We start from the raw sequence: 14,814 nt of genomic DNA on the forward strand, positions 1-14,814 counted from the left end.
AGTAAAGGGGTATTAGGACTGTCATAAAAGGCATATATAGAAAAGATCTTAAAGAAATTCAATGTGCACAAATATAGTCCCTCACTTGCTCCTATAGTCAAGGGCGACAGATATGGGGATTTTCAATACCCCAGGAATTAGTATGAGATCGATCAAATGAAAATGGTTTCATATGCTTCAACTGTCGGAAGCTTGCAATATGCTCAAGTATGTACGCGCCCTAACTTGACATTTGTTACCGGGTTACTTGGTAGATTCCAGATCAATCCTAGAACAGGACATTGGAAATTAGTAAAGAAAGTCTTACGTTATTTGCAAGAAACAAAAAGCCTCATGATGATGTATAGAAGATCATATTCACTCCATATAGTGGGATATTTAGATTCTGATTATGTGGGAGATGATAGAAAATTCACGTCTGGATATGTATTCACTCTCGTAGGGGGAGATATTTCATGGAAAAGCTCAAAGCAAACCATCACTACATCATCCACAATGTATATCGAGTTTGTAGCGTGTTATGAAGCAATGGAGCAGGTGAACTGGCTAAAGAAGTTCATACCCGGTTTGAAGGTGGTTGACGACATCTATAGACCACTTAAGTTACACTGTAATAATAATCCAGCAGTACAGTATGCTCATAATAATAAGTCAAGTGGTGCTGCCAAACACATTGACATAAAGTATTATGTTGTGAAAGATAAAGTCCGGGATCATGTCATAAGTCTTGAGCATATAAGTACCAAAAAGATACTTGCGGATCCGCTTACAAAGGCTTACCACCCAACGTGTTCAGAGAATATGTAGTCGGCATGGGTTTAAGGGAAAGCCTATAATTTCTGGACAAAAGAAGGCCTAAAGTTAAGTATCTATTTCAGAACAGAGTGGTGTATTGTAGTTGTTAAATCTATCGGCAATTGACCGTGACGATAAAACATGCTCTATGCGCTAATCTATAATGGAATGAACAAAAGTAAATGATATGAAATTGAAATATGGTAGGAGATCAAAGGGAAGATTGTTAGATTGATCTCTAATCTCAAACTGGACCCAACAACCTAGTTGGGCCTTTGATCCGTGTCCTGATTGGGGGCGCTCAACCCACTATGGCTGGAGAGCCCCTATCACACTGCGCTATATATAGAGGTGGGGGCCGACGGCTTTGAGTATGAGGTTTACCGTGAGCCGAGCTCCCCACCAAAACCTAAACCCTAATCCTGATCAGAGAGGGGCATAGCTAGTGACGGGAAGCCACCAGCCGCGCTGCCCCACTCCACCGACATCGACGACTTCATCGCCCTCTTCCTCGAACATCGCTGCTTGTGCGCAGACTTCACCGACGAACGAGATGGTGGCTTCTGGATCATCTCCCTCTACGGTGTCAGGTTCGACACGTTCTTCTTCTATTCCTCTCTCTCTACCCTCGATATCGCATTCACAGTAAAGAGAACCCGCTAGACCTAACCCTAAATGATTTTTTCGATCTCAACATTATTATGTGGTATTATATATTATATTTTTCTTTTCTATTAGTTTTTTATAATACTACAAAACATATGTCCGGAATCTTAAAAAAAATCAGACGCTCAGCTCTGCACTCGCTCTAGCACAGCGACCGGCCCAACAAACCCATCTACGCTCTCTCATCTATCTACTACATCTATACTGTGACAACCGATAGAAATCCCCAACTCCTCGCTTTGCTCGTTGCAGCTCACTGCGCCGTCCGTCCACCCTAAGCCGCTTTGCTGCGGCACCCCCATCTCATGTCTAGCCGCGACACGTCTGCCGCCATGCCGTGCTCCATTCCCCGTCGCGCCCACTCCGCCTCGTCGCGTCGTGCCCCGTCCCTCGCTGTGTTGAGGTGTTGTCGACGTCGCCGTGAGGTCATGGCCGCTGTCGACGCCAGTGCCACCGCGATGCTCAATCTTAGCTCACGACATCACGAGATCCAGAGCGGCCAGACCCGGAGCGGGCTTCTCCGGCTGCACCTCGTGCTCCCTTCCTTACTCAGATGTTGCAAGCGCGTGTTGCAAACATATGTTTCAAGTATTTTAGGTGTTTCATATGCATGTTGCAAGTGTTTCATGTGGATATTGCAAAAGTAGATCATGATGTTGTATATGTTGCAATGGCTATACACATATGTTGCAAGCGTCTGTTCTAAATGTTCCAGTTATTTCAGATGGATGTTGCACGTGTTTTATCTTGGTGTCGCATATGTTTCATACTTATGTTGCAAGTGTTTCATCCGGATATTGCGTATGTTTTCACGTATATGCTGCAAGTATTTTATCTAGATGTTGTATATGTTTTGTGATGGCTACACACGTGTTTCCCTCGTGTTTTAGACGTATGTTGTAAGTGTTTCAACTGTTTTCAGACGTATGTTGCAAATATTTCCTCTAGATATTACAAAAGTAGATATGGTGTTGCACGTGTTGTAGTGGACCCCATCTGCAGCAGCTGCCTGTGCAGCTGAGCCCGTCTGCATGCGCCTGGGTATGGAGGGGGCGCGACCGGCCAGTACGGGAAACCGTATGGGCGCAGATCAAAATAGTGCGGGCATGAGACACAGAACGACGTGGGGCCCCACGTGAAGCAAGCGTACGCGCGCGGCCGTTCGGACGCTAGCCCGTCCAAACGTATGGACGCTAGTCTTTTCGGTTAGTTTTTATATTATTATGTGTTATAATACCTCACGTTCTTTTCTAAACTGTTGTATAGGCTCTCATATCCCGCTTTTCTTTCTCTTCTTCTCTTTTTCGCATCAGAAAAAAATACTGGCTAGGCTGCTCAGTTGCTAACTACGGTTAGAATTTTTTACGAAATAATATTTTTTTATTTTAAATAAAAAACGAATTAATTAATAATCCAAGCAAAGGCGGAGAGGCTGTAATAAAGAGTGTTAAAGACTCTCTGTTCCTTCCGTTGCGCGCTGGCCGTTCGATCGACGGGGCGCGCATTTGAGCGGCGGGGGTCTATGTAAGGATGGCAACGGGGACCCGATACCTGATACCCGACGGGTATTTGATCCATTAGAGGATGTAGATGGGATCATATCTTTACCCGCGGGCATTTAAATGGGCAAGAATCCATACCCGACGGGTATAGCGGGTACGGGAACGTTCCCTGTTTATCCGTCCCCGTTACCCATTGGGGAACCCGACTATTTGAGCTGTGATGCGAGTATTAGGCCCAAAGAAGCTCAACATAGATATTTTGGTCCAAATCTGAACAGTCATATATATAATTTGTGTGTTCTAGGAACCCTCGTTCAATTTTTCCTCACCATCTCCGCCAGCAGCACAAGCACGCCTGTCTCACGAGCGCTCGTGCCCCTTGCTTCCTCAGTTCGGTCTCTCTGCCACCTTTGCTCGTCCTCCTCGCAACCTCGTTCCTTCTCCTCGGCATCTCCGAGACTCCGACACTTATATCCGGGTGAAGAAGAAACGCCTCCGATTGCAAAGCTGCGACCCCAAGTGTCCTTGTTTATCGGGTATGCAGTACCCGTCGGGTATCTGTTACCCGACCGATACCCGACGGGTACGGGGATGGGCAAGAATCTATACCCGAGACAGTTAATGGGGATGAGGACGGGATGAATTCTCCGTAGCGAGGAAGAGAACGTTGCGGCGATACCCGACGGGTATATACCCGTTGCCATTTCTCTGTCTCCCTACCCGTGGAACGTGGCGACCACTCGCCGCCGCTGTGCCTGTGCTAGCGTCACCGCGCGCCGCCGCCCGCCCAGCTCTTCCCCCCCTTCTTCCGGGACAAGCGATCTCCCCTCCCCTCAAGCGATCTCCCCTCCCCTCCCCTCCCTTCCCCGTGGGCGAGAGATTTTTTTTTCTCTGTTGCAATGAAGAGTTCTCCATGGGCGGGGGCCCGCCCTCCTGCCGTCGTGCAGCTCCTCCTCTTCCTCGCCTACCTCGTCGGCCGCGGCGGCGCTTCCGGGGGAGGCGGGAAGGGCAGCTCGGTGTACCCGGCGGCCGTCGTCTACCCGCATCACTCCCGCCAGATCTCCTGGAAACCCAGGTAGGGAACCCTCATCACCGTTCCATCGCTCGGTGGTTCTGCCTGTATGCCATCTCGATTTCATCGAAAACAAAATGAGATGTGTCTGACTGGCGATCCATGGTGCTTGTACGGCCCAGGGTGTTCCTGTACCAGCACTTCCTCAGCGACGACGAGGCCAACCACCTCATCTCCCTCGTCAGTGCCACTCTCCCGCCCCCAATCCCACAGAACGCTTGTCTTCGCTTCTCGATAATGCCCAGGCTCGACTGAATTTTGGGATTTCCTCGCTTTCATCTCTTCAGGCGAGAGCAGAGCTCAAGAGGTCGGCGGTCGCTGATAATATGTCCGGCAAGAGCACGCTCAGCGACGTCCGCACCAGCTCCGGCACCTTCCTCAGGAAAGGCCAGGTTAGGCCCTTCTTACTTTCACTGTTTGGTTAGACTGTCTCTGCTAAACAAAACCCTTTACCCGGGCTGGCATAGCAATCGTACATGCAAACATTGTTTTATAAAGGATATGCCATAGATATTGCACAATGGAATTGCATCATCCCCAACAAGAGGCATCTCACTAGTTCGAGCATCCAAATTACCCTTGGAACGTTGGAATGCATACCTTTTCAATGAATGTGTTTGCCTGTTGCTCGTCCTAACTAGCGGATTTAGTTGCTTTGTGTTCAAATCAGGCTACAGCCCATTTTAGCCTGTTGGCCATGGTGAGTACTTGAATCAACTTTATCGGTGTACAAGATAATCCTGAAGAGGCCAAGAGGGGCAAGCAAAAATCAGAAAATGCTGTTGTGATTGAATGAACTAGAAGAATACCCCGCGCGTTGCCACGGGACTTTCTTAGTAGAAATATTTTTTTTATATGTAACATTACTATATGGTACCCTACTATACATATATATGAGATTGGCTTGCATATTATTTCATTGCATCGGATTTTGTAAAAATGGGTAACCTAATGGAAGAAAAGCCAATAGAATATTAGATCCCATTATAGATGAATAGGATGATAAAACAAATATCATATGTAAATGACTTATGTTGATAGATTAAATATTAATAGTATTATGCATAATAGAGATGATATGAACAACTTTTACAATTAATAAGGGATGACATGGATAGCTTGTATGAAAGGGTTTGTAAGTGAGGCACTTAGTGGGGAATGATGTGGACACTTTGCATGAAGAAATAAAATATCTAGTGGGGTTTGGCTTTATAGGAGTATATAGATGAGAATCGGGAATTCTGAAATATTATATAAAGCTTTCCGATACTGCCATTTAGCCCTATGACCCGAATTCCCCATGGCCCAAATTTATAATTCTGATTGCTGGAACTGCTACTTTGAATCAGAGTTCCCCCTCCCTTTAGGATTACGAGTTCGTACCTCAGTGTGTATTTATGTTTCATCGCATAGGCAGGGAAGAAAATAGTCTTCTGATCGATCTGGTCTATTAGTGAATGCCGAGCATCTCCTTGGCATGCATATTAGAATGAAAGATGGGATTTGACTGTATCTTTATGGGAATTTTTCATGTTCTTCCGTCTAAATAGAAGGGTTGGGACGATCTGCTACTGATAAACATTTTGTATTTTCTTACATCTGGTGACTAATAGTACCTAGTGTCTGAGTACAGTACAGTCAGCTGTTGAGGCATTTCTCTTGTTCGCATGGTTCTTACTTGAACAATGTTGCTCAAATTTGTAGGATCCAATTGTTGAGGGTATAGAGGACAAAATTGCTGCATGGACATTCCTTCCAAAAGGTTGTGGTTCTCATTGAGGCATTAACACTGTACTTTTATATTCTTGCATTTTGGAGGCACAAAAATCCTAATACTAGTGCTTGGCAGATTATTCTCACCATTGTTTTTCCTTTTGTTGATTTATATCTAGTGCTTGACAAGTTACATGATAAGAATACTAGCTCACAGTTTCCAGAACTCTTTGTTAAGAGCCATGACCATGCATGTATTAGAATCATGCCTTTAATATAGTAGTCTCTAGAAATTCATGTCACACTCCCTTTCTCTGACACTAATGAACGCAATCTGATGTCAATCAGTTGGCTGTATGCTTAATTCAGTTGGGGAGTCAAATCTAGTATGTCACACAACCTAAAGAAGCCAGACATGTCCCTTCCCTTAGCGCTGAGCTATATGACCTAATTTTGAGGCTTAGTTTGTCCAAGATTTTTCTAGCATCTATTCAAATGTTAGGCCGTCGAAAACTCTGATTTGATAATAGGGTGATTGTTTTAACACATTTATGTAGTTACCCTTCTGTTTCGTTGGACCTGCCAGAACAATGAAAATTTCGTATCGCTATTAATTTTTTTTCTTATGGGTGTTCTATTCTAATCAGAGAATGGTGAAGATATCCAAGTCCTAAGATATAAGCATGGGGAGAAGTATGAACCGCACTATGATTACTTCACTGACAATGTTAACACTGTTCGGGGTGGTCATCGCTATGCTACTGTTCTTTTGTACTTAACTGATGTAGCAGAAGGAGGGGAAACAGTTTTCCCCTTGGCTGAGGTAAATTTTCTTCTATTTTCAGTGACATTTTAGTGTTTAAGAAGATGGTAGAGAGTGGTTAAGAATTTATTTTGCTTTTCTGGCTACATGTGTCTATCATGTCCATTTCCTATTTTATTTTGGGCGCATATTAAATAATGATCTGCATGAATTCTTAAAAGGAACTCGATGATGCTAAAGATGCAACCTTCTCAGAATGTGCTCAGAAAGGCATTGCAGGTATTGCATTTTATCCAGAGTGCCTCTTGGTATTCCTTATTCTTGTTTTCTTTGTATGCCATCTGACATATTTCTCAATTGGCCTGAAACTTCTTCCTCAGTGAAACCACGAAAAGGAGACGCCCTCCTTTTCTTCAACCTTAAGCCAGATGGCACCTACCGATTCAGTGAGCCTCCATGGTGGTTGCTCAGTCATAAAGGGTGAGAAATGGTCAGCTACGAAGTGGATCCGTGTGGCCTCGTTTGATAAGGTCCATCACCCACAAGGCAACTGCACTGACGAGAATGAGAGCTGCACGAAATGGGCGGCCCTAGGGGAGTGCATAAAGAACCCAGAGTACATGGTGGGAACCGCAGCATTGCCCGGTTACTGTCGGAGGAGCTGCAATGTGTGCTAGGGTCAGGATGTGAGAGGACAGCGGCCTGTTGGAACCATTGATCTTGACACAGGAACAGGTTACACCAAGTTGTTTTGCAAGGGTTTGGCCTGGATTCTGCTGGTTTTTGTTGCTCCCTGCTCCTGATTAGATATTGGTTTTTTGGTTACCACGGTAATCAGGCAGGAGCTTGGAAGAGTACTCTTTGTTACTGCATACCACTTGTATCCATAATCCGCAGTCTGTTCTAGATCTCCTGTATCTCACATAAAAGAAATATGCGATAGGTTATGCTGGATGGAGATGCATTTAGAACAAGCACTAGTATTTTATTTATTGATTTATTAGATTGCTTGGTTCTGCTAGCTCATAATTTGTACCAGAATCTTAAAAAGTTCTTGATTTGTTGTCATTTGTAACCTTTGTCGATATATGGTGAATATTTTTGAAAATCCTACGAAATCAACAGATCTCTCCGATCCTACAACTTAAGCATTCGTGTGCTTTGCTTATGGTATGCAATTGGTATCCTAGGCTCCCAGTGAACTAATGAGGAACTGTGATATGGCTACAGCCAAAGCCATTGACGTCAAGCACAATAGCATGCCACTGAGCTACTTTGGTGGTGCGGCCAGCGACGAGCAAGAAAGTGGTGGTGGCATCACTTGTTCTTGGAGGTAAGAGGTGGTTTTCATCGCGAATTCTGCATCACTTTGTTCTGAGCAATCCTGTATTACCAATTTGCAATTTACTCTCCCTGACCGAAAACGCGCAAAATAAATGATTATGGCCAACTGACAGAGAATTGTTTTTTCTTCGGACGGAACCAAATGACAGAAAGTCAGTGGATCTGTGATCAGGATAGCTCGATCAGTCTCACGTTCAGGTCTTCAGGATGGTCAGACACTGGACTGCCTTGGTTCAAGGGACGGAATTCAATTGAATGCCCAAAAATTCTGGCACAAAATCAAAGATATAATATATGTGTTAGATATATTTACACATCAAGCCTCTCTCTCCTTGTTAAAACAGGCTTCTATCAGTATCATCCCATTTTCTTCTGTTTCATACCCTAATAAATCTCGTGCAATGTCCATCCAGCGATAACCCGAGCAGTTGAAAGGCTCCAATCTGTCACCTCCTCGTTCCATCATTAGTCATGGCCAAAAGTGCAGCCACAACCATGGAAGATGTGGATGTGGCTGGCATAGCACATACTCCCGTCCTATAAAAAAAAGAGTATGGAATTTGTGCGGATCAGTTTTTTTTTAAAAAAAATTAACAAGGTTTGTAGAAAAATATTAACAACATTTGTATTTTCAAATAAGTTTATTATAAAACTATATTCAATGATCTATCTAGTGATGCTAATTATATACTAAAAATATTAATGTTTTCTATATATTTGGTTAAAGTTAAAAATATTTGACTTCTCATAAAGTAAGAATGATAATTTTTATAGGAGGGAGTGGTAGGAAACAAGGAGATAGTCTTTTTATTGGTTCAAAGAAACTGTTGAATGGTAGATTTAGTGGTGAATGGTTGCTTCTAATTTTTTTTCTCTGAAAAAATGATTCAAATTTTATTTTATTTTATTTTATTGTAATGTAGTAGAACATAGAGTACATTGTTTAGAACCTGTTATTGATCGACCACATGGATCTCGTGAAAAAAATGAATACTCGTGGACGGTAGCACTTTGGAGTTCTCAGGTCGAAGTTTGAACAGACATGTTTTGAGTTTTGACTCTGCTCCCGTTACCGTCAACATGTGCAGGTTCTTATGTACAGTATGATCAACGGATCCACGGCCGGTCCCCGTGCTACGCGTTCGACTTGGGGCACAACAGGCCGTGGAGTTGGAGTGCGGTGAGGACGGCATCATCAGTTTTTTTTTCTTCTTCTGAATGTGTCTGAAGCCGTAAAGGAGGGTCAGAAAGTTACAACTGACAGGGTGTTTAGTTGGGGGAATTTTGGATTTTGGGCTACCGTAGCATTTTCGTTTTTATTTGGCAATTAGTATTCAATCATGGTCTAATTAGGCTCAAAACGTTCGCCTCGCGATTTTCAATCAAACTGTGCAATTTGTTTTTTTTTCGCCTACATTTGATGCTCCATACACGTATCGCAAGATTCGATGTAATGGGTCCTGTACCACTTTTTTGGAATTTGGCCTGGGCCATGTTTAGATTGCAAAAAATTGCAACCCGATGAATAGTAGCGCTTTCGTCTTATTTGGTAAATATTGTCCAATCGTGGACCAACTAAGCTCAAAAGATTCATCTCGTGATTTCCAACTAAAATGTGCAATTAGTTATTTTTTTACCTACATTTAATGTTCCATGCAAGCGGCTAAAAATTGATGTGATGAAGAGAGAGCGAAAAAACTTAGAATTTGGAGGTGATCTAAACAAGGCCCTGGCAACTGAACACGGGCTGACTCATCTGGCATTCTGGCCATCTCATGAATTCTCCTCTTTCATTTCCCCTCTCGTTCAGCCCACCCAAGTACCCAACCCAACCGAATCCCGGCCACAGCTGCACAAAATCTTTTTAATTGGGCGCTCCTTGCCGTTGCAGTTCTGGCCACAACTGCCTCTGCCTGGCCTGGCGATCGCAGCGGAACTGCCGGAAAGGCTCTGCCGCCGAGGCGCCGAGCTCAGCGGCGTCACATGGGATGGCCATGCCCATGCATGGGAGCGCCGCCCAACAAAGCGGCGGTTGGGGAATTCAATTCAGTGGACGACGGGTCATCAACGCAACGGACTGACGTGCTCGTTTCGTCCATCCACTCGCCTCGCTGAATTCAATGCAGGCGACGCCACACCGCGAGCTGCAGTGCGCTGGCCTCACCCCTCACGCCGGCGGCGTTGCTCGATCTGCAACTGCATGCGAAGATGCGATGCGACCGCCGCTGGAATTCAGTGATGTGCTCGGCCGAACTCGTGAAGATATGCGTACGTACCCAATCACATGGAAGGCGTGAATGGAAGGAACAGTGCGCGTGAACAGGATCACTCAACTGAGCGAGCGAGGGAATCCAAATCCAGGGAGTTATATGTCACACTACACATGAATGCATGGGACCAGGAATCTCATCTCGGCTGGCAAGAAACAAGGCTAAAGCCCAGCCCACGGTATACGTACGTACAACAGAGATCGAGCGGCAACGTAGAATAGAACACGATAAAAAGCATGTACGCAATGTCTGTCCTGGTTGGCAATGTGGAGACGAAGGTCATCGATCTAGAGCATCCCGCTGACGGCGGCGGCGGCCAGCGGCAGCATGGCGAGGGTGACGAGGTGGCTGCCGACGGCGGAGGAGCGCCGCGCCGCTGTGCTGGTCGACGACGGCGGTGAGGCCAGCGGCGATGTTCCTGCAGAATAATGCACATGCATGTGTGGGCTCATTATTATTAGGATTTAGGAAGCAGGCATGAGATTTAGGCCATATTCGTATGAATTTATCAGCCGTCCTGTTTTAGCAAAATAACAGTATTTTTTCTCTCATAATAAATCAGCATCAATATTAGCATCGACTGTTTTTTACATCCAGCCGAACAGGGCCTTAGTTTTGTGATGGTCATTAAATACGTGACAAGTACATGAGCCTAGCTAACAACGAACTGTACGACGCGTCAAACCTACAGACGATAGATCGTGCACAACAAGCACAAGAGCAATGTACTGCTAATTCGATCAATGAGTTTTGATGAGAACATTTTTCACGGCACGAATCGAACCGAGCAGGTTGTAGGAGTACATTTAATTAGCTAGGACGGAGCATTATTCGTTCCTTTCAATTCATATTTTCATCTCCTGCTAAAATTTATATGCTCAAACAGCTAGGGTAACAACTAACTATGCCGTGATTTTGGGCAGCATGCATCTACTCCCTCCTACACAGACACAGTATTTTAATAATAATAACCACACAAGATGATGTGCTTACCTGGGAACTGTGGGCCCTCCCCGGAGGGAGAGATGCCTGACATGGGCGAGGGCGACCCTGACATAGGCGCTGCAGCTGGGCCCACGCGGACGTCATACCCTAAGGCTGCAATTTTGCAAAAGCCCATGTTTAGTTTCAACCCAAAATCTCAAAAAATACTACAGTAGCCATCACATCGAATGTTTACGGCCTATGTGTATAGAGCATTAAATGTAGACGAAAAAAAACTAATTGCACAGTTTGATGGGAAATTATGAGACGAACGTTTTAAGCCTAATTAGTCCATATTTGAACACTAATTACTAAATAAAAACGAAAATGCTACGATAAACCAAAATTCCAACTTCCTCTAGCTAAACACGGCGCAAGTAGTAACCCACAATTATTAGCGCGCGAATTTATATTACACTACCAAAAAAAACAACAACACGTACGACGATTGTGCAGTGCAGTGCAGGTGCAGCAGAGTGCAGAGACTGACGGGGTGACTCACGACACGAACTCACCTGTGCAGGTGGAGACGGGCGGGGTGGCGACGCGGCAGATCCCGGGGAGCGCGAGCGCGCGGGCGTAGTCGACGGCGATGCCGTAGGAGTCGGCGGCGCCGGAGAGGAGCTCGCAGAGGCAGACCGGGTTGGAGTCCACGAGGCCCGCCAGCTCCGGGCAGCACGGCGTGTCGGGCCGCCGCGCCGTGCTCCCCTTGGCCACGTACGTCAGGCAGTCCGACATGTTGAGCAGCGAGTTCATGCACGCCGAGTCCATCCCGCCGCCCGCGGGCCCCGGCGCCGCCGCCGGCGACGGCACCGGCTGCGCGCTCACCGACGACGGCAGCAGCAGGAGGAGCGCTAGCATCGACGCCGCCGCCACCGCAGCCCACGGCCGCCGCGTCGTCGTGGCGACCACCATGGCTAGCTGTGTGCGGTGTGCCTGCGTGAGCGAGAGGTAGCTAGCTAGGTTTAGGCAGCCGGCTTGGGAGATGGCGGCCGATGAGCACTTGTGTGCACTGTGCAGTGCAGGGGATGGATCGGATGGATCAATAAAAAAGATGGTAACGTGCTGTGACCCTCTGAAAAAGTTCAGCGGTCTTCAGCGTCTATGCTCTAATTTTTTTTTGTCCTCCATGCCACTGCCATCACACAGCTGCCATCGAACTGCACGTGTGAAAAGTCAAAATACCCTTAAATTTAAATATGCCATTATTTTTTTGAGCGTCTTAACGACTTCAAATGAAAAAACATAAAACTAGAAAGTTGTAGATCTCGTCGGGATCTATATTTTTTATATAAAAATTATTTTTATTTAATTTTATAAAAAAATATGATTTGATATGATTAATATATCTTAGAAAAATCATATCTTTTTTTGCGGAATTAAATGAAAATAATTTTTATATCAAAATTTTAAATCTCGACGAGATCTACAACTTTCTAGTTTTGAGTTTTTTTATTTAAAGTCGTTAAGATGCTAAAAAAATTAATAACATATTTAAACTTAAGGGTATTTTTGACTTTTCACACATGTAGTTTGACGGCGTTAGAGATCAAACTGACGGTAGTGGCATGAAGGACAAAAAAAAAGTTGAAGCAGTGATGTTGAAAACCGCTGAACTTTTCTAGAGGCTCATAAGACATTACTATCTTTTTTTTAATAGCACACGGGGAATTTCCCATCAATAAATTCGGAGGTGTCCGAGCGATAAGCGTGGTTTATATATACACAAGGCCAAGGCAGCGTACGTAGCGGTGCACGCCGCGCGCGCGCTGCGTGTGTATGCGTTCCTGGCCGTTCCGATCGATCCGACGGGCACAAGCCCCTGGAGTGGACAGAGCTGCGGCCAGCAAGGCAGCAACAGCTGCCGTGCTCGCCCCGCCCGCCGGACGACGAGAGGTGTGGCTGGCTGTGATTGAACGGCGATCGCGATGCTAGCTTAGGTTGCGCCCAGATCGAGAGCGGAATTAATTGGGATGGTTCGTTTCTTGGTGGCGCGTACCGGACGCGTGTATTGCGGCGGAGCTGTACGTGTACGTGCCGGGGGGGCCTTAAAATCGCTGTCTGTTTGAGCTCGTGGCTGGCACTCTGGCAGGTAGGCGCCAGGTTGTGCCGAATGCCATCGCCGCCGATATATCGATCCATGATGTACTCCATCGTGCGTGCGGGGCCACTCCGCCGTTAGTGACGGGCTGACGGCAGCAGGAGCACCGTTTAGAACGAACGAACGATTCGCGGCAATCGACTGGCCATCATCAATCAATGGAACGCAGCGATTCCGGCTGCCAAAGTACCCCATCTACTGCTGCGGGGCTGCCTGCTGCTTCCTCTTTTCTTTCGATTTCCTTGTTCACGTCTCGGCGGCGGCCTGGCGTGCAATGGCGGAATGGCACGGATTGCGTGTGACCCCGCTCACACCGTCGTCGTTATGGCCACGGGCGCCCGCGCGCGCGCTGATCTTCCTAACAACTGGCAGGCTAACGTAGTAGCAACATGCATCGTCTGGAGGCCGTCGGGAACCCCTGGCCTGGCGGGACTGCCCTTTGGAAGGCACGTATACGTACAGCCGTACAGGTCACTCCACTGTATATATGGCTGTATGCGTGCGCGCGGAATCGGCGAGACGCCCATGCCGCTGCCGCCTAACCGGCCGGCCGGTGACGCGTGTTGTGCCCAAGGTGGAAGGTGCGTGCCACGGTTTAGGGGTGGATCGGACAGTGAATAAAGTTTATTGATGTTAGGACGTCGTATGAGTGTTCGGATATTAATAAAATAAATAAATTACGGAATCCGTTAATAATCTGCATGATGAATTTACTAAGCCTAATTAATCCGTCATTAGCACATATTTACTGTAGCACCACATTATCAAATCATAGACTACTTAGGCTTAAAATTTCGTCTCGTAAAACAGTCTCAATCTGTGCATTTAGTTGCGTAATTAGTCTATATTTAATACTTCATGCATGTATCTAATGACGCTTAATTAGGTTACCCACTCGATAAGGAGCTAGATCGCTCGATGTAAGGCCTAACTGATTTTTAGATCGGCCGGCGTCTAGGGGATGACCACACCTGGACATTGTGTCTCGAGCGATGAGCGCGATACGCAAGACACGCTGCCGGAGGAGTCTCGCCGAGAGCGCGATACAAAAAACATGCCGGCGAGGTCTTCTGAGACCCGAAACCCCACACGCCGGGGAGGGACCCGTCGGGGCATGCGGCGGCTATGGGTTGCCCAAGCCGGCCTGACCGCTCTAGAGCGTCGTCGTCGTCGATCCTCCAGCCATGCAGCACCGACGAAGAACGAGGAGAAGAGGTAGAGAGGAAGGAAGGATAAAAAGAGGTAGTAGATTGATTTATTGTTTTTTTTGTGTCGATTGGATAGATGGAAACTCAATCGGCCATGATTCTCTCATATATATATAGATGGGGTGGTCTTATCTTAGTAGGAAACCTCTTCAAGACTTATTTTTCAAGTTTCCCACGAGCTTGGAAGAGTTAGGATCGAGTTTGGACTCTCCTTGATTCGGACTGTGAAAATCAGAAGTTCTGACAGGGGTCAGAAGTTCTGATTTTCGCGCAAAGCTAGCACCTCCAGGCAAGCATCAGAAGTTCTGATAGGGGGTCAGAAGTTTTGATCTTCGCACAATGGACAATTTTGGTTGTCAACATATGCCCGCCTATTTTCAGGTGAATGATGCATAA

At 46.1% G+C, this 14,814-nt stretch overlaps 1 protein-coding gene and 1 pseudogene across 1 annotated transcript; one reads left to right on the forward strand and one right to left on the reverse strand.

Moving 5' to 3' along the window:
• Positions 1 to 3,677: 3,677 nt before the first annotated feature.
• LOC136519109 (probable prolyl 4-hydroxylase 4) lies at positions 3,678 to 7,637 on the forward strand (annotated as a pseudogene).
• Positions 7,638 to 10,189: 2,552 nt separating this feature from the next.
• On the reverse strand, positions 10,190 to 12,149 carry LOC136518439 (non-specific lipid transfer protein GPI-anchored 2-like). Its single transcript, XM_066512096.1, has 3 exons — positions 11,625 to 12,149; positions 11,119 to 11,223; positions 10,190 to 10,543 (listed from the first exon to the last, which is right to left on the reverse strand). Exons 1-3 carry the CDS (start codon positions 12,022 to 12,024, stop codon positions 10,413 to 10,415), a joined length of 636 nt encoding a protein of 211 aa, XP_066368193.1. The 5' UTR covers positions 12,025 to 12,149; the 3' UTR covers positions 10,190 to 10,412.
• Between the last annotated feature and the right edge of the window lie 2,665 nt (positions 12,150 to 14,814).

Source organism: Miscanthus floridulus, chromosome 17, assembly GCF_019320115.1.
Source record: "Miscanthus floridulus cultivar M001 chromosome 17, ASM1932011v1, whole genome shotgun sequence".
NCBI lineage: Eukaryota > Viridiplantae > Streptophyta > Magnoliopsida > Poales > Poaceae > Miscanthus > Miscanthus floridulus.

Coding starts and splice junctions, on each gene's coding strand:
- LOC136518439 (XM_066512096.1), bottom strand. CDS start 12,024: ATGGTGGTCGCCACGACGACGCGGCGGCCGTGGGCTGCGGTGGCGGCG. Junction 11,224..11,624: donor GCCCGTCTCCACCTGCACAG/GTGAGTTCGTGT, acceptor GCAAAATTGCAG/CCTTAGGGTATGACGTCCGC. Junction 10,544..11,118: donor GGAGGGCCCACAGTTCCCAG/GTAAGCACATCA, acceptor ATTATTCTGCAG/GAACATCGCCGCTGGCCTCA.